Below are 19,237 nucleotides of genomic sequence, written 5' to 3' on the forward strand. Positions count from 1 at the left end.
TGATTTATGGACACTTGGATGAACCTGCATGAACGGTATGGGCATGTGTTCTGCTTATTTGCTGTCCCTTTTTTAACATTGGAGTCTATTTCCAAAGTTAGGGTTAGAGTTGCTTTTCTGTGAAACTCAAGAACTATTATGTGGATTAGAAAATGTCACTATGAGACTCTAGCTACATCTGGGTGAGTATTAAACAGATGACGTATTCATTTGGAAAGAACTGATCTTTTCCTTTTTTGCACAGATTCCACAGTGTGTAGAGCCATTATTAGGCTTTAACTGAAGAAAAGCAGCAGGTGGATTCAAATATTGCGGATGGCAAGTCAACAGTTTGTACGTAATACAAACAGCTGAATTTATTGATTTAATGATTAAAGAAAATCTGCACTCATTGTTATAATATTTAAAACAATTAAAAAAAAAAGAATTCTTTCAATTACACTTGTGTGTGTGTGTGTGTGTGTGTGTGTGAGAGAGAGAGAGAGAGAGAGAGAGAGATGATGCATACATCAGCCGAGTCTCGCCTATCTGCACACGTATGTACAGATGTGGTTGAAAGAAAAGCCAGATGATTCTTTGTCATTTTCCCAGTTTCCTGGCTCTGCGCCAGGTGTCCTCTGTCCTGTGACGCAGTGTCCTTCAGCCTCGGCACCAGAGAGCCGCGCCGTGATTCAGCTCAGCTCTGAGCCTGCAGGTAGGTAGTTCACCTCAAACTAAAAGCACGTGCAGGTTGCAATGGGGCCCAGCATTCAGTACCAAGTCAGGTCCAAGTCACTTCCTTCACAGAGAGGGGGAAAGCGCCTAAGATTTTTTTCTTTTCTTTTTTTTTGAAGGGGGGAAAACAAATTTCCAACACAGCAGAGAGACTGTGGAGGGGGAGGGACGGAGAAAACCCCAGAGCTCAGGGAGAGAGAGAGAGAGAGAGAGAGAGAGAGAGAGAGAGAGAGAGAGAGAGAGAGGGAGGGAGTGAGAGCGAGCGAGAGCGGGCCACAGAAGCTGCCATGTGCGCGGGCGCAGCCGTGAAATCAGCCTGATCCAATAGATTCTGTTTATCTGGCACGGCTACAAGTGAAAGCAATTGGAAATCTGGGGGAGATTTGGAGAGGGCTGAGGATTGGGAGGGAGAAAAATAAATGAGCAAAAAAGTAATACTGTCTGCTCCACAGTCTGGCAGAGCAGGCGTGTTTTCAGATCAGCTTTTAACAAGGTTAATGGTGATTTTTTTTTTTGATTTTTTTTTTCTTTTTCCCTCACGCACCCCGAACCCCCCTCCACGGGCGGTGCTTTTTTTTTTTTTTTTTTTTTTTTTTACAGTAAAAATCTCGTCCTTGCATGCTTTATTTATGTCGTTTTCTCGCGCTCTCCCCTCTCCACGCTGCCTTTGTTCTGCTCATCTTCTCTCGCGCGACTGCTCTACCTGCTGCTGCTCCACATCATTTGTTTTTCCATGCTAACGCTGTGTTGTTTTTGCCTCATTATCCTCCCCTCGCAGCCACCAGATACATGCAGCTGTTTTGAATTAATCCAGATCAAACGCCGCTGTTTTTTTTTTTGTTTTTTTGGGGGAGGGGGGCATCGGGGGGGGGGGAGTTTTTTTCAGGGCACATTTCCCATAGCTTATGTCTCGTGGCGGAGCTCTTGATCACGCACACACACACAAACTGGAGTCGCATCAAAAGATCGCTTTAACAGTTTTATTAGAATCTTGCAATAGTTTGCAAACACAATTATGGCAATCATCTGCATCAAGATATACAGTAGGAACTGCTCTGAAAGATGTTGTATTGGTTCATGTTGAAGGATGTCTACTGTACGTTTTTGCTGGAGAGTTACTGAGAAGTATTGTACAAAGCGCCCTCGAGTAAAAAGTCAGGTTTTGTACTGGGGGAGAGAAAAGAAACGAGAAAGCATCTGTATATATTTATATATTAAAAAGAAATGCCATGGCTGTGGAGATATGGCTTAGTCTCTCTGCACCCGTTTCATCACCGTGAACAAGAGCATGGCAATGACGTGACTCCACGGAAAAGGCGACACAAAAAAGTGTACTGTGAACCGGCAGCTGAACACATTCTGAGTCATTCGCGCCTCAAACGCGTCGATGTGGAGGGAGACTGATTTCTATCGGTTTGACTGAGAAGATGACGACTGACGGAGCAAATGAGCAAAAGACCCTGTTCATTCGCTTTGTTCACTTTAAAAGACAATTTCTTGCCCTTCACAGCTTGATGACACTCAAATGTCTGTATCTTGAAGGTCCCGTGTTAGGTTGTTAATGTATGCTAAATTCACGTCACTGTTCTGTGTCTGACAACTTCACAGAAATGACAAACGTTCATCCTCTACCCACGCTCCACTTCTCAGAAAGTGCATGCAAAAAACATGCTAAGTCGGCCATTTTTGACATCACAAAGGGCCCCAATGCCTGCCCCATGTTTGTTACAACAGGGCCAGTTAGGTGTTTGTCCCTGCCCTCCAAACCTCCTGACCACTGCTGTGTTTTTGTCCCCTAAAGGTGCAACAGTTCTAACAAGAAGCTCAACAGTTTGAAAGGATGCTGACAAAAAGTCTGTTTTTATTAAATTACTGTCAAAGGCTGTTCCTAAAATGTTAATTTTTAAATTAAAATCATAATTGTACAGTCAGAGGGCACTCCACTCAGCATAAGAACTGCTAGCCGTGCTGCATCCGACGCGCAGCCTGCAGTCTCATTTTTGGAACGTTCCTCACGGTTCTACCCCTGGCATTTGCTTCCTATTTTGTTTCCATACAGACATGAGAGTGAAATCAATTTTCTAATCTAAGTCCTCATCTGGTTAGATTAATAAAATCCTGTGAAAGCAGTCCGGGCCTATTTCTGGAGTGCAGGAGAGCGGTGGCGAGAACTTCACTTTTACAATTCTTTGGGAAAACCGAGTCTTTTACGCTTGAGTCTTCTGCTTTACGTTAGTGCAATAAATGTTCAAGAACAAATGTGACTACATCCATCAGTTCATTTCATGTTTGTGCAGATTTCTGAGTTTTAAGACATTTTTTTTTCATGTTTTTCAAACATTTTGTGATTGTTTTTTTTTATTTATCATGGTGCTCATTGTCGAAACCGCCTTGTCTCAGGGAAACTCAACAACCAACAACTCCAGAACCCACTTCATACATCTTGTTACAAAGTAAAAAATAAAAATAAAATAAAGATTATCATCACTATTAATTTGTTTGAGTCACGTGAACAATGATGCAAAACAAAAAGTAAAAAAAAAAATTACTTAATAAGATCATCAATGTACTCTAACATTCAGGTAGTAAGTTCCATAAGTCTCTCACAATGTATGATACATTCATTTCTCTATGTGGACCTCTCTGGTGCCAACCGCCAACCTTTATTGTAAAATTCTACTCTGTGATCCAACACAGAACACGGAGAGTGGGAAACACACATTTTTTTTTTGTTTGTTTTCCAATATTCCAACTTAACGGTTAAAGTAGAAATGCTTTATACTATTCTGAACATAAGGACTCGCTGCGTTATTTACAATATATACTGTAAAACTGTAAATCAGGTGAGATAAAAAAGGCACGATTTTCCCTTTTTTAAATACAATGTAAACATCTCATCAAAAAGCATGCATTAACATCTCATTTTACAAAAAGGATATTTTTTTTTTAGACAAAGTACTTAAATATTGTTTTCCAGCAAAATATAATTCTCTCAAAAATACTTTCCCATTCATCCTATGAACCTTTTGACAGTTTTTTTTTTAATTCCTTACAAAGGACGAAAAAAAAAAGGGGCAAAAGAAAGGAACAGCAAGAAGGTTGGCTGAAAGGTCCTTCACAATTTTTAAGCACAATATGGACAAGAAATACAGGCTGCAAAATGAGGCTTCTTTTCTGACAAGGGTCTGTACAAAAATGAATCAAGAGAGCAGGGGAACCAAATCTGTGATGTCTTCAAAAAACTAGAGGAAAAAAAAAAGCACAATACCCCACATAGGACTATGTTTTTGGCCCCTCCTTATATCATCATCATCATCATCATCATCATCATTATCGATAAACAAGACAACAAATTCACCACTGGGCACGGTGTGTGTGTGTGTGTGTGTGTGTGTGTGTGTGTGTGTGTGTGTGTAAGTGTGTGTGTCAAGTGCCGTAATGTTTCCACCCCAGAATAAATACAAAATAAATAATTCTGGAATGAAAAAAAAAAATCCACCTTCAAATCCCAACAAAAACCTGCTTCTGGCAAAACACACAAACAAACAAACAAACAAACAAAACATTAAAAAAAAACTCAAATAATTTGTACACAGTCCCTAACAACTGTGGCGGTCGCTGATCACCGATATGAACCTGCGGCCTCGAACGCAACACGGGTGACGTCGTGTTTGTCGAACTTTCAGGCTCGGGTGGGTGGCCATGCGTGAACTCTTTCCCCCCCCCCCGACACACTCACACACACACACACACATACACATACACACAACCCCACAACCCCCCCACTCCCTCCCGCAACATCACAGTTGCTTCATCAAAGACAGACAATTCTTGCTTTAGCTGCACTAATGCCTCATTTCACATTGTATCTCCTCTGTGCAAAATCTAAATGTGGAAATAGGATACGGCTGATCCTGTAACATAAAATGCATCATTCCCACGCTGAGAGAGCAGATCAAGTGTGCACATGCTTGCCAGGAAGGACACGCACGCACACACGTCCTTATTCCATTCATACATGTAAATACACAACCACAGGGCATCGAAAACAAAACAAAGAGAGAGAGAGAGAAAAAAAAAAGACGCGCACAATCACAACCTTCCCCTCCCTCAAACGCACCGCCTCTCTGTGGTTGTCTGCCCCCGGCGGCTCCTTTCGCTTTTCAGCAGCATCACAGTAGTGTTCCACAAGCTCCCAGAAAGCAGTGGGGTGTGAGACAAGGTAATGGTCCAGATGACTGGGCCCGCCACGGCTAAAAATAGTCGAGCTGGGCCGAGTCGGGCCGGGCCGGGCCGGGCCAGGCCGGGCCGGGCCGGTCGGGGAGGGAAGGACGACGACAAGAAGGTTGGAACGGTTCTTCAGAGAGCATCACGTAGCGCCCGACGCTAACTGTACAACAGCTGAGTAGGATGTGTTAATACCTGTACACTGTGTCTGCCTGGCCGTCCTAAATGTTGCTGCTTTTTTTGTATTTTTTTTTCTTCCTTTTCCTGTTTGTTGGCTGTAAGCACTGCGGAGTACTGCTCTGGGTTACACCAGCTATACAGAATATGTGTGTGTGTGTGTGAGTGTGTGTGTGTGTTTAGATACAGCCTACACCGACTGTCTACTGTACATATATTTATTTTTTTTGGTAGAAATGAAGCACCTTAATGTAAAATGACTGGCTTTGTCAAAAACTAAACCTTTACAACACACTTTTTTATTTTTTTATAAAACACTTTTTTTATTTTTTATTTGTAGTAGTAGTAGTAGTAGTAGTATTATTATTATTTCTGGGAAGAGTAGATAAGTGACGGTTCACAAAGGGCTGGTTTCGCTTCATTGTGAGTAAAAACAGACATTTGAACAGCTGCTCAGGAGATAACACAAAAACACAATTACTATGGATGCACCGCAGTCCAATCCATTACCGGCCGACTCTTCTGAAACGCTTTCCGCCGTGAAATAAGTGTTTTTCTCTTCCACACCGCCCCTCCAACCCAACCCTCCCCGGCCCTTCCCCCACCCCTCGATCCTGCAGCACTCCTGACCACTTCAACGGCAAGGTTGCAATCGCTCGATGCTGCGGTCTTAATTCTACAACCACCACGATGCCTGAAAGAGTAACTCGATGACACGGGAGCTTAAAGGAACAGTTCACCCAAAACTGACACTTCAACCATTTTCTCTTTGCCTCTGATCCCATGGGAATGTTTTCCAAACCCCGTGACTGTTCTGGAGTTTCACAGAGGTTATTCCACCCACTGGATTTATACATGTATATATATATTTGCCTCTCATCATCTCATTAAATGTCACTCATTTGATGTCTGGAGGATGCGGCAACTTGAAATAAGAATGTTACCACCATAAATTTAGACAAATCATCCCTGGCAGCCTCTTGCGTCGATGTTAGCGGACGGGAGAAAAGCTTGAATGCAACACAGCCGGCTCTCCTTCAAGCTGTACTGTATACACAGCAACTTTCTGGGATCAGCTGTGCGGCGTTCTCACCGATCTTAGCACACTCACGTGCTCGCCGCTCCTGGCTCGTAGGCTGCAGTGAATATTTTGGCTGAAAACGGAGCGTTAACGTCGCTGTTTTTAGACCATTTGGGTTGCCGTATCTCACAGGCCGAAAATGCCACAGGCGGAAAGAACTCAGGGACCGGGACTCTGCGTGTGTGAAACTCCGTAACAGTTACGTAGATTAGAAAACCTTCACGGGTGGGGGGGGCGTGTAGTAAATGGGTGAAAATTTCATATTTCAGGCGAGCATTTTTTACACATGTAAGACTTTCTGTTTTAAAATCTCAAAACAGCTTTTGCGTTGGACTTTTGCATAATTGATTTTTTGTATTTGATTGTTTCACTAGACGTTTCGGATTGAAAAGAAACGTCGACGATGACTGCTGCCGTGACGCCGATTGCAATTCGGGCTCGTCAGAATCTGATGTGATTATCCAGCTTGTGATGACTCTTGTTTAGCCCTTGAAGCGTATTCAAATAGACCTTTCGCCCTGGGATTCCCGTGCCTCCACGCAACGCCCTCCTTCGCCCAGCATCTTGTAGCATGTCGCTACGCCGCAAAGCAAATTCTAAGGATTGGCTTTTTTTCTTTTTTCATAGTGCTATTCATTTTCTTCTTTTTAAAAGACTGCATAAGCATCAGTTAATATTCATGAAAGGCTATTTTTTTCTCTCACCTAAATTACCCTTCTGACTTTTAGTGCGCGCAGTGTGCGTTTCTGTGAAGGCATGTCAACAGCGTGTGTGCCAGCTTCCCACTGTGTGTGTGTGTGTGTGTTTGTGTGTGTGTGTGTGTGTGTGTGTGTCTGTCTGTCTGTCTCTATGTCTGTGTACGTGTGATTTGCGCGCTGTGACTTGTACGCGAGCGCATCCTAAGAAATGTATGGCTTTATCTCCGTAGAAAACACTTATCGTCTTTGGGGCCGGGAGCTAAAAGGGGCAGGTGATGGGGAGAACCTGGGGTCACTCTGTCACTGGTCCATCTCGCCATGTAGTGCTGGAGCTCCGTGAAGCCCCAACCTGCCCGAGGCGACAGCGGCAGGAAGGGGGCCAGAGTCACTGTCCGCTTTGCGCTCAAGACAGACTGCGCCTCTCTACAATGCTGGCAAAAAGAAAACCAACAAAAAAAACCACGCAGGGCCAAGCGATCAGAACTTTTCCTCTTTAGCCGACGCGGTTCCTCTTCCTCTTCCCGTTGCCTCACGAACTCGCTCCGCTTTCTCCCAACCAGCTTCCTGCTTCCCGGTGCCGCTTCCGTTCGGGGGCCGCTGACGAGGTCACTTCTTGTGGAAGTAGATGGTGTGAGTGAGACCCGACTCCACCTTTGGTATCTGGTCGCTGATGATCTCCACCAGCATTTCGGGGAACTCCACCTTCAGGGCCTGCGACTCGCGGAAGGTGTAGAAGCAGAAGTCCAACAGGCTTCCCACCAGCTGGACGAGAGACACAGCCAGCATTTACATTCAGACTGGCTCAACTCATTAGAATATAAGAAATGGCGTGATTACCCCAACGACATCAGCTCACCACTTGAGGGCACCACTGATTTTTTTTATTTCCTGCCCTGCCCTCCATTTAAGGTGATTCTAATCCATTCAGCACTAAGTCTGTTTACGTAGTCCCTAAGGTCACTGAACTCTGGCCATTTATGCCGATGACTTGCTCGTTTGTTTGGGTTTTTTTTTGGGAGAGGTTGGGATTTGTGATTTTAGGATATTTGCTACACAGTGTCTGCTCAGATCCAGAAGCTAGAAACTGGAGCTGGCACTGATCCCCTTCTGTTTCACTCACCACCACAAGCTGGTCAGTGCCTCTTCCAAAATAACTCCCCTGTCCTTCTCCCTCGGGGAGAGATCAGGCCGCATTAATCCTCATTGCTAGCCATGGCGCAGCTGAATGGCGACGTAAATGCATTACCCAGATTTGCCATTTTTGCTCTCAAAGAGCCGGCAGACACGTTGTGTGGAGGCTCGGCGGCATCGAGGGGCTGCCGTGGGGGCTGGGGGTGGCTGGTGGTTGGTGGAGAGGAGGAGCAGCTACTTACATCGTGCATGGCGTCCAGCAGCTTGGTGAGCTGGAAGAAGCGTTGCCAGGTCTGGCCCGAGTTGTTGGTGGCTTTCCCCACAGAGCGGCGGAGCTCCTTAATGTAATTAACCCTCATCTCCTCGAACGCCGCCTGGTTCTTCAGGCCCTCTTTCGGAACTGGGGAACGAAACAAACCTCGGTCAACTGATGGTTTGGTGCTAAGGTGGACTTTAACTCGCAGACTGATGTTTCCCCTTTCGTTAAAAATCACTCAGAACAAAGGACAACAAGCAGCTTTTTGCTGCTTTAACTCAAATGTACTACAAGTTGTTGGTCATTTGACATGCAAGGAAGAAAAGCCATTGCAGTATAACGTGTCCCGTCTGTTTGTGTTAAACTACCGCGTCAAAGCTGCTGCACCCAACCAACATTTTCTTCTCAGACTAGCTATGAAATATTAGATGTCTGTATTGGAATTAACGAAACTCAGTAGCCAAACCAGGAATGAGCCGACAACTACATTTTTCAGTTTTGTTTTTCTAAAAATGTCAAATGCCAATTAAAAAAAAAAAAAAATCTACAACTATGTGACGCCAACATTGTTTTATGTTTTTAATTTAAGAGTAGATATTATTTGTGAACTAAGCACAAATGTGAAAATTAGAATAAAAACATTCCAAAATTAGTTAGACAGTCAAGACACAAGATCATTGCCCTCATACATTGGGAATACTTTTATAACATCAGTCCGTTTTAATGAAACAGTTATGAAACATATTAACTTTCTTAGTCAAATTGGCTGCAGTCCAACCATATATATATATATGTGTGTATATACATATATATGATGTATGAAATATATTACTTACTGCAGCAAACTATTTTGAAACCATTTTTTCGTGATGTTTGTTAATCACAAAGAGGTTTAAATATCTCTAAGCTGATTTTCCTTGGTGACGTACAAAAATGAAAAGCAGCAGCTATGTGGCATGAATTTATGGAGGAGCTGAGAAAAAAGGCTGTGAAACAGCCATTAAACCAGACTTCCAGTTAATGGGCTCGGGCCCTGCGCCACCACCTGTATGCTTCCTCTAATGCAGAAACGTGTAAAGCTGTGTTCAGGGTAATTAGAGGTGCTCAGTGAATTACGCACAGTCTCCCACGCACTATCCTCTCCCCTCTTTTTTTGGACATTTTGCCTGTGTGTGATAACCTCAGCCTGTTTAGCAACTCGTTACAGCCACTTTCACCGTTTCGAGAGGCTTTTTGCTGGAGGAGCCACAGACTGGCGACAGACAAGCGGTCTGCAGGAAAGCACTGATTAGAGGCTTTTTCCTCTGCAAGCCAGAGAAAGGCAGCACCGGCGCTTGGCTCTATTAAAGACCCCTGATTATGTGTCAACCAAAACCTATTAGTCTGGCAGATTACTCACTGGCCACTGGTGAGCGTTCATTTATCACGACGCTGCGCGGCAGCATCCGGAATCAGCGGCGGTGGGGAAACTCGGGTCCCGTTCACACCTGGTTGCACAGTTTCATTTCTCACACGCTCGTGTTTCCATTCACGAATGCTGTTCAGCCATTTGCGCAAAGAGTTAGTGGGGCAACGGGATCAATCGTTAACATTTTCACGGCCTCCAAAAAGGAGCATCGGCCAATTATTTTTCATGTTGCTTTGCTACGGTACATATGGACTGAAACAGGAGGAATTCAAAAGGCCTTTGTTTTTTTCTCGCAAGTCTCATTGCGGAGCACTTCAGCATGGAAAAATGTGTCCTCTGCCGCTCATTTTGCCACCCACGATCGACTCACGGAGTCCACCTTCATCTAAATCCCAAGAACGTTCAATTATTTATGCAGTCTTTACATACTGGTGTGTAGAATATAAATTCACTCCACTAGAGGGCAGTGTAATATCGCTGATAGCAATAAATTAGCTGGCTTTCGCTACGTAACTTGAGTAGCTTGCTAATACATAGCACTCCACGGCCTGAAATGTGAGGAGGCGTGTCCTCAGGTTGGTGGGAGTGGTTGAGTGAGGTTTCATACAGACTGACCCCATTCTGCAGCGTAGCGTCGCCCTTCTTGAATTTTTTTGTTGGCAAAAATCGCAAAATTGGCCGCACATCGTTTTAGTTGCAAACCTTCACTGTTAATTGAAAACATCCTAATCGATACAAGTATTTAAAAAACACAATTTAAAAAAGTTATGCATATCAAACAGTGATTTCAAGAGATTATTCCAGAAGCCCCACAGCTTTATAACTTCTAATCCAATCAACACTACAGGAAGTGATGACAAGCAGCACTATCCCTTTCAGGCTGTCTGAAGTGGCTGACAGATGAGCAGAGGCTGTTTAGTTTGCACCAGTGGTTGTGGTCCCCCAAACCGAAAAACACCAAACTAAACACGGGCCAGTGTGAGTCTCAGCCTCGGTGCGTCCCCGCACAGAGGAACAAAGTCACAGACGTGGAAAGCTGCCAAACGCTGCTAAATGACATTGAGCCGCTGACAACCAGATTATTAACCACCACGGCTCTCTCATCTTAAATCAGTCTGGGGGAAAACGCCCTCGCTCGTCCTTGTCCAGCCAATACGACCGATCGTGACTTCGGGATTTTAATTCTGACAAAACTGGACAACAGCTTTGTGGTGACATTTCCACGTGATCCTTCAATTTTCATTTCATTCTATTTAACCTTTATTCAGCCCGCAAAAAAACCCGCTTGAGAATGAATTCCCATTTTCAAACATGTGGAACCTCAGCACGTGGAACGAGTCGCGCCAGCTGAACTCTATTTTCTCTCTCAAAGTCAACTCGACTAACTTTCTTCTTCCTAAATCATCTCACCAGGGGTATCAGACCGCGGCTCGCCCGGTCTGCTAGCTGCGACTCATTGCGCTGGCAACAATAGCTGATGATGTGTCACACAACTGAGTTGGTGATGCTCGATGACGACGGCCAAAAACTTCTCATCTGACACATTTTAACCGCAGAACTTCACTGCCATCGCTGAGCAACTTCCAAAATATCTCCATTTGATTATCTGCCGCCTGACTTACGGCCGTTAGTCATCCTGGGCCTCTGTTAGTCATTCATATATTTTCTTAAGAGAGCCTTCTCCATCACGTGAGCCGTCGGTCTCCACCAAAATAAAATCCACCACGGGGTTGGCAAACGCGCTCGCACACACTCGCTCTCGTGTCAGCTGCCCTCGAAGTTTTTACAGTGTTTTAAAGTCTCCATGAAAATATCTTCCACGCCTGGGCGTCACATTCTGAACTCGGGTGGTTTAAGAGGTCGGCGCACGTCAGGCCGAGCAAACAACAGCAGCTCCCGCAGAAGAAAATCAGCCGCCAGCGACAAGCTGCACTCTTGTCAGTCAGTCAGTCAGTCAGTCAGTCAGTCAGTCAGTCAGTCAGTCACTCACTCACTCACTCAGTCAGTCAGACAGTCAGTTGGGGCTGTGCGGGTCGATATCTCTCATCCTCTTTGCTTGTCTTGTTTTTTGTGTAATTCCCTTCACCTTGCTTTGATGCACCATCATCACCTCCGAGCGTGACGCACTGTACAGCTGCAGGGCTGCCCGAGCGGTCGAGGCTCTGCCATTTTCCTGCGCCTCTTCTTCATGTTGTTTTTTTTGTTTGTTTTTTCCTCCTCCGTTTTTTCCGTGGCTGACATGATAAGAATGTGCTAAAACCCACGGCGGTGTTTGGACTTTCTGTTTTTCTCCCACTGACCCACATAACGACCTGATTAGAACCTGACCTGGCATTTACTGGCTTTACCATGACCGAAACCTAAAATAGGCCATTCAGACGGCCATAATTGGTGTCAAACTGAATTTTAGAGCTGCAGGTAAGGAGCCCAACCAACCCCCCCCCCCCCCACCACACACACACACCTACCCCCCCAGCCAACCTTTTTCTTTATTTAGCTGCTTTTTCTTTTTTTTCGAAGTATGCACCAGGAGCGCTCGCCTTTATTCCTAATGCATGAAAGCGGAGGCGAAACACACGGCGCCATTAGCCGCGCGTGTTGTCCAGGAAGACGCAGCCTCCCGCTGCGGGTCGTCCTCACATACATAACAGACACACTGCGCCCAACCGTTCGGTCTCCACTACTATTCATCAGTAACAGGGATTCTTTTTTTTATAATTATTTTTTACAACCTGAGCGTGACAAACCTGGAGAAGATTCAGGCTGGATGCAAATCTCATAAAAAACAAAAAAACAAAAAAACAAAAAAAAAAAGGGCTGCCGTTTGAATGAGCATGTTTTTTTTTGTTTTATTTTTTCAAATATTCACTGGAAAGCGTGTCACTAACGCACACACACACACAAAAAAACCCACCGTCGCCATCAAGCTGGCAAACAGGTCGCAGCACAGCCGCCTCGCCGCCCGGGGAAACAAGGCCGAGCAAACATTTCCTGGAGACGAGCGTTTGGCTAAAGAGGACAAACCGGCGAGGTAATCGCGCTACGCTATCTTACTGTACGCCTGCCTGTGTGGACGGAGGTGAGGAGTGTAACTGGTTTGAGCAGGCCGCCGCTCTGGAGCGCAATCCAAACAGGGTCATGAGACACCGCGGGCTCAGTGAAACCTTAGCCAAGGTCAGAGAGGAATAACAGCCTTCCTCTCTTTATCCCTCTCTGCCTTTGGCCCCCACCACTCCCCCGCTCGCTCTCTCGCTCTCTCTCACTAATAAACACACGCACGCAAACACACACACACACACACACACACACACGCACAGAAAGTCATACATTTATAAAAAAAAAAAAAAAGAAAGAACGAAAGAAAGAAAAGAAATCAGCCTAAAGGCACACACACACTCAGTGACTCCCAACTACGGCTGACAAGTTCTGACAACTCCTCTCTCAACATTTGTGCCGCTGCTCCTTCTTCCACCGAGCCCAGGGATCGTCTGCAAGGAGCTGCAACTATCTGGAGGTTCCTACAGCGCCCGGCAACATCCGCATGGGGGCCGACGCAAGTCACAAGACCCCTCGCTGCACATGCCCCATCTACTCAGCACCTTCAAAAATATATATGCAGTATATACATTTCTATATATGTATATCTTCCGGAGAGTTAAATTATTCACTCTTCCTCTTTCTTGCATATTGGACTCGCTTCAGTGACCAGAACAGGTTGAAGGTCCCTTATTACAGATTTTTAATGATGTGTCTCAAGAAAAGAAGGCCGTCCTTAGGAAGTGTGTGCCAAAACACCCAATTCTGGAAATCAACCCTCGGTGATGTCACAAAGGGCACGCTACATTTCACACGGTCAGTGGTCATGTTACCAGTCAGGTGTTTGACCACTGGGTTTTTGTCTCCCTCCAAACACGTGGAAACTAAGAAGCTACAATGGAGCATATTTCACGGCAGGCTGTAAACAGAGGGCTAAATATGATCTTTTCTGGAGATCCATGCAGTGCTTTTTAGTGGTGGGGTCAATTGCTCTCCTGGAGTCCACACTAAAAACTAAAAAATACAGATCTTGAAAAAGATTGGCACAGCGTGACTTTTAAATTTGCCGCCTGCGCCCCACACCGTGGGTTACCTTTCACTCTGCAAGGCTCTCTTTCCAAAATTCCAGGCCTGCATTTGAAGGAAGCGAAAGCTAGAATAAATAAAACAAGTCTTGGAGCGCTGCCGGCTGCTTGACTGGCCTTTATTAGGTACAGCAGGGCTCTCTGGAAAAGCTCCAGAGGAGCAGCGCGAGGAGGAGAGGGACGGCACAGCAACAGAAGGTCCAGCTCTACCCAACCCCACCCTGGACCCCCTCCGACTTCCCTTTCTTTCCCCCTATAGCTGTGCACCTGTCTCCTCGGCGCTTCACTGTCAACATTTGTCTGAGTTCACTCCTTAAACATTCTCCCTCCTGCTTTTCTCCGCCTCTCTGTTCTCCCCTCCGCCCACCTCCTCTCTCCAAACATCCTCCAGCCGAGGTCTGGCCGCAAATTTCCTCGGCCGCCGCAGGAGCTTCTTTCAGGGGAAAAAGGCGTTTGCACCACCTCTCCCATATGCCGCTGAGCTAAAAAGCCAAAACTCGCACCACTGGCCGAATGTTTCTCGACAAAATATATATATTTTTTTTTTTGCTAAGTTGAGCCGCTGACAAGTCCGAGTGAAAGTTTGGAGCTTGTATAGTTTTTGCTTCTGTCGTTCCTATGTGTTTATTAATTTTTACTTTAAAAAAATGAGAAATGTTTCACAAATACGACGGCAGAGATAAAAGTGAATCGTTTGTAAAAACAAACAAAAAAAGGGAATTAAGATTGTTTGATTAGTAACTTATTTCTGCAAATCTATTACCAATTAAAAGCCCAGTAAGTAACACTGAAATTGAATAAATTAATTAATTAAATTGAGAAAATAACACCTAAGTGAACGTTACTCAAAACAAGTAACTTGTACTTTCACTTGCTAACCTGAGCATTTAATTATTTTCTTTTTTTTAATCAAAAAGTTCCACAGTTTGATGACATCACAACTGGTTTAAGATCAAGTCAGAAATCAGGTGGGGCGTCAGAAAACAGACCAACATAACTTTGTCTGCAATATTCAGTTTCACCTTTAGATGTCACTAAATCTTCCGCAGTGGGCCCTGAAATACTTGCAAATATTTGTATCTCATTTCATTTCAATGAGGTAAATACTATTTACATACAGAGCCTCATTCAAAACTCATCGGAACGTGTTTTGATTGATGCGCCCAAAACCAATTTGCAGTTTGAGGGACGGCGGCGAGTTTACAGAGGTTTGATTTTTGTTCGCCTCCTTCAGAGGCCCTGATAAGTGAAAAATAAAATTGCTGCCAATCTCTGCGCCGACTGGCACAGCTTTACAGACGTCCGACAAGTTTGAAGTCTCTCCATCCAGGAGGCTCCTCTAATAGCTCGCCACCGCTCTCTCACTCTCTCACCACTATTTGCTTTCTCTCTGCCTCTCTGTCTAACTATCGAACAGCTATTGACACAGGAGGGGAGGAGGTGGGGAGGGGAAAAGCAGCAGCACAAACACAGATGAGGCCCCACAAGGACGTTCACACAAACATGGGACTGCAGGTGGTGTGGCTGGGCGGATGCGGACGATGAAATCGTGAAGGGTGCTGCCTTCGGTTGGAATCATTAACTGCAGCAGCAGCAACAGAAGCAGCAGCAGCAGCAGCTCACGGGGAGGTGGGAAGAACAGCTTCCAGTATCTAACTGAGCAACTCGGTCCAAGACGCCCTCCTCCTACTCCCCATGCGAGGCTGCAGCACCCGTGGGCGCCATTTGGCACCCGGGTGGCAACACGGTGGGACCCTCCTCAGGGAGCGACAGACAGAATCTGCTGCTTCTCCACACGGGCTCGGAAACGATACCAAGCAGCGAAGGCTGCGAGCCCTCTCGCACACCTCGTAACTACCGCGTATCTGCTGCCGACCAAAACAAACAGGCGCAGGCGACGCGCAAAGTGTGCGCAAAAGCGGGGTCGAACCTTTTCGATCGGTGCCTCCCCCTCGCGTGCTTCGCAGCAGGTGAGCGGCTGAGGGATGTGAGAGGCGGGTGGTGCTAATGAGAGATCGACACTTTTCACGTTACAGCGGTGGGGGAGATAAAAAACAGAAGACGAAGAAGAAGATAACAATTCCGAGGTAGAGGTGCTAATTTGACAAGACACCAGGTATCACACCTGCGCGTGTCCGAGGTGTAAGACGGGGCTGCGACTAGCGTTGTTTTCTCAATCAATCAAGATTCGCCAGGTGATTCATTATTAGTCAGTTTATTGTTAATCCCAGAAAATGCGACGTCTCCTTGGGAAACATCGCCACTCGCAAAAACCCCAAAATCTGGGAGTGCAGATTCTACAAGGGTGCAAAATGTGCTCGCTATTGTCGGGTTCAGTTCATCCACAAAAAACGAATTTGTTTGCATGTGTTTTCAGTTTGCCTTTGAGTAACTTCTGCTTCAAAACTTTTCTTTTTGCTGCAATCAATGATTTGATGATTAAAAAACCCTTTTTAATAACAGGGATGTTTCTTTACGCAACTTATTTGTTTTGTTGCTGCAGGGACACTGCAGAAAGAGAGGCTTTGCTGTTTGTTTGTGTGTGTGCGTGCGTGCGTGTGTGTGCGCGCGTGCGCACATGCATACGTGCCTTCCTGCCTGCCTGTCTGGGGGTGTGTAGTCTGAATAAATACATTGCGGCAACAGGTTTCCCGCAGCCTGGTTTTGCCTACCTGTGCTGAGGAGCAGGAGGACCTTCATGGAGAGGAACTCGTCGTAGGTCAGCTGCAGTCGCAGGAACTCCTGACTCACCTGCCTCATGCCCAGACACAGGTCATACATGGCTGACAGCTGCATGCGGTCTCTGGAAGCACAAACGGCAGAAGGTCAGAGGACGGTGGAGGAAAGTTTTCCTCTTGAACTTAGATTTGACAGGTTAGCTCACTGGCTAACGCTCTATTGAGACTGTGACCCCTCCGACTGCACTCGCTCGCTCAGTCCTGTCTGTGAGAGACAATATTTTTTTTATATACACAATGCAAAGAGGGATTCTGCTAGTCTGGGGCCAGCAGCAGAATACCAAATCCCCACAGATTGCAGAGCACTGCGTAGCACACAAAGAAGAAGCAGCAGCAGCGGCAGCAGAACGGAGGCAGGCTGCTACATTGAGACCCCTCGTATGACCCCGGCACAACCCCGCCGGCTACAGGTCTCACATTGTTATGCTGCGGACGCATAAGCAAACCCACACGCGGCGGAACGGGCCGGAACGGGCTCTCCTCCACGTGCGCGTTATCTGGATTTTGTTGTATCTTTGATGGGGGAAAATAATCTTGCTAACGTCACCGGAAAAAAACCCCAAAAAACAGGAAAGAAACATTAGAAGGGATGAAGCGCAGTGTTGAGCAAAAAGAAAAAAACGTGTTTGGCTGCAGAGGAGGGCGGCGATGTGCGGCTCCAGGCGCCAAGTCTGCATCTCATCCAGGCCCTGGAGGTAATCGGACGCATGTGGAGCGGCTGCGCCGGTCCAGGGGGCGGAGCCACGGCCTGGAAGGGGGGTGGGGTGTTGCTGCGATAAGGCCAATTGGAGACAAGCGCGTCATGTTCCCTTTAAATGGTGAGGCAGCGGGATGAGGTTGCGTAACATGTGGCGCTGGTCGGGCTGAGGATGGTGTGCGAGGGCCGTGGACCCCCTCCATTTAACAGAGTGCAGCCGAGCGTCACTCCACGCAACTTCTGGGGGCCCAGAGAGTTTTCGAAAGTCTCTGCACGTTTTCCTCTCCCCTCCTCAAACTCTTCCCTTCCCTTCCCTTCCCTCTCCCTCTCCCTCTCGTCCTGAAATCAATTTTGCTGAATCACTGCCCAATATGAGCTGCTGGGCTTCTTTTTCTTTTTTTGGGGGAAGGAGAAGAAAAAGAAATTGGCAGCAGCAGCAGCAGCAGCAGCAGCAGCAGCAGCAGCAGCAGCAGCAGCAGCATCGCTCCTCCTCTCCTTTTATATCTCCCTTTATTTTCCTTCTTTTTTTCACTCCCTCTCTGTTTTGGATGCATTCTGCTTCCTCCGGTCTGAAATAAATAAATAAAAAAGAGGAAAGTTTAGATTGGTCAACGGAGGATGAGTGTTGGGAAAGTGCGCGTGAATCAGAGCGAGGCAACCAGTCCAACGTCACGTCGAAGTTTGGAATTTGTATTGAAAGCAATTTTATACTTTTGAGTAATTCTGCGAGTTAGTCAGTTCTGTGTGTGTGTGGCGGGGGCAGGGAGGGGTTCAACTCTATCTTCGGATAATATGCGATGTACATATGTACTGTATGGCAGCACGGGATACAGGTTAGCACTATTATAACAGAGGTCAGTTTTTGTATATTAAAAAAACGAAGGTCCCACATCACACAAAATTCCCTTCAGTAATGCCTTCAAAACATAATGTCTCAGCCTTCTATAAGAGAACCCTTGGAAATCATAAAGTCCATCTCTTCACTTCTTTGGTTTGTTCCACTTTTCAAGAAAAAAAGAAACTGTAAATCTGTAAAAAAAAAAAAAAAAAAAAAAAAAAAAAAAGCTTTTCAGGAAATCGACCATCTGTGATGTCACGAAGGGTCTCAATTCCAGTTCCAGGTCAGTGGCCACTCCCCCAGCTGGGAGTTAGTTCCACATTTTGAAAACGCTCATGATCCAACAAAGCCGCAGTTATACAGGAAGATAATAATTAACTGCAGCACTAAAGTCCTGGATGAAATATAAAGATTTGAAAATTCCTATTAAAAGGGACCTTGGACTGCTTTGAAGCTAAATCTTTACTGGTTGTACTTGACCTCAACGGCCAACCAGTTTGACAAAAATACAAAAAAATATATATAGTCCATTTATGACCGCATTTGGATCGTTTATCTAAGATGCATTTAACTTGTACCTCTACTCTTAAATAATGGCTTTGAACTTTGCCGTTTTGTGCCGTCCAGCATACAGTAAATTACTCAGATTACAGAGGCTTTCCTCGTCTTAATGTACAGGACACATCTGTCGCTGCGAAATCTCCTCTGCAGTTGGCGACAGAGCGGATTCTGCCCTTGTGCTGGGCGAGAGGCATGTTTGATAAATCCTCCCGTGCTTTGAGTGAGCTCTGGGAAGAACCAGAGTCCTGCAGAACTCCGGGCCGACGGCTTGCATAATCCTGACGCCATCACAATTAAACGAAAGCAAAAGACAGCGTCCAGCGTGCGGCAACAAGAGGGAAACGATGCACATCGTTCCAGCCGATCAACATCTCCTCCGTCAGGCTCAATACCAACAACCCCCCGACCCCTACCACCCTGGTCTGTCAGGGAAACAGGCCTGCTGTGGACGCATGAGCAGCTCCAACCTGTACAGTAATAAATACAAAAAAACAGGACTTGGTTTTTTCTCTAAATTCACCCAAGAAATAAACGCACAATCTGGCGGAAGTCGCTCCGAGTGACACAAAACCGTTTGCTCTCTTTCATGA

At 45.8% G+C, this 19,237-nt stretch overlaps 1 protein-coding gene across 2 annotated transcripts in view; it reads right to left on the reverse strand.

Moving 5' to 3' along the window:
* Positions 1–1,680: 1,680 nt before the first annotated feature.
* nr3c2 (nuclear receptor subfamily 3, group C, member 2) overlaps positions 1,681–19,237 on the reverse strand; it is a 77,696-nt gene continuing 60,139 nt past the window's right edge. For both annotated transcript variants that reach the window (XM_076033067.1, XM_076033066.1), the window contains 3 exons: positions 16,486–16,616; positions 8,271–8,428; positions 1,681–7,659 (listed from right to left, as the gene is read on the reverse strand). In XM_076033067.1, coding sequence (XP_075889182.1) covers positions 7,504–7,659; positions 8,271–8,428; positions 16,486–16,616 — 445 coding nt within the window. In that variant the 3' untranslated portion in view covers positions 1,681–7,503. The remainder of the gene's footprint in view (positions 7,660–8,270; positions 8,429–16,485; positions 16,617–19,237) is intronic.

Source organism: Nelusetta ayraudi, unplaced genomic scaffold (assembly GCF_046127955.1).
Source record: "Nelusetta ayraudi isolate G7.1 ecotype Tasmania unplaced genomic scaffold, CSIRO-AGI_Nayr_v1 ptg000004l, whole genome shotgun sequence".
Taxonomy (NCBI): domain Eukaryota; kingdom Metazoa; phylum Chordata; class Actinopteri; order Tetraodontiformes; family Monacanthidae; genus Nelusetta; species Nelusetta ayraudi.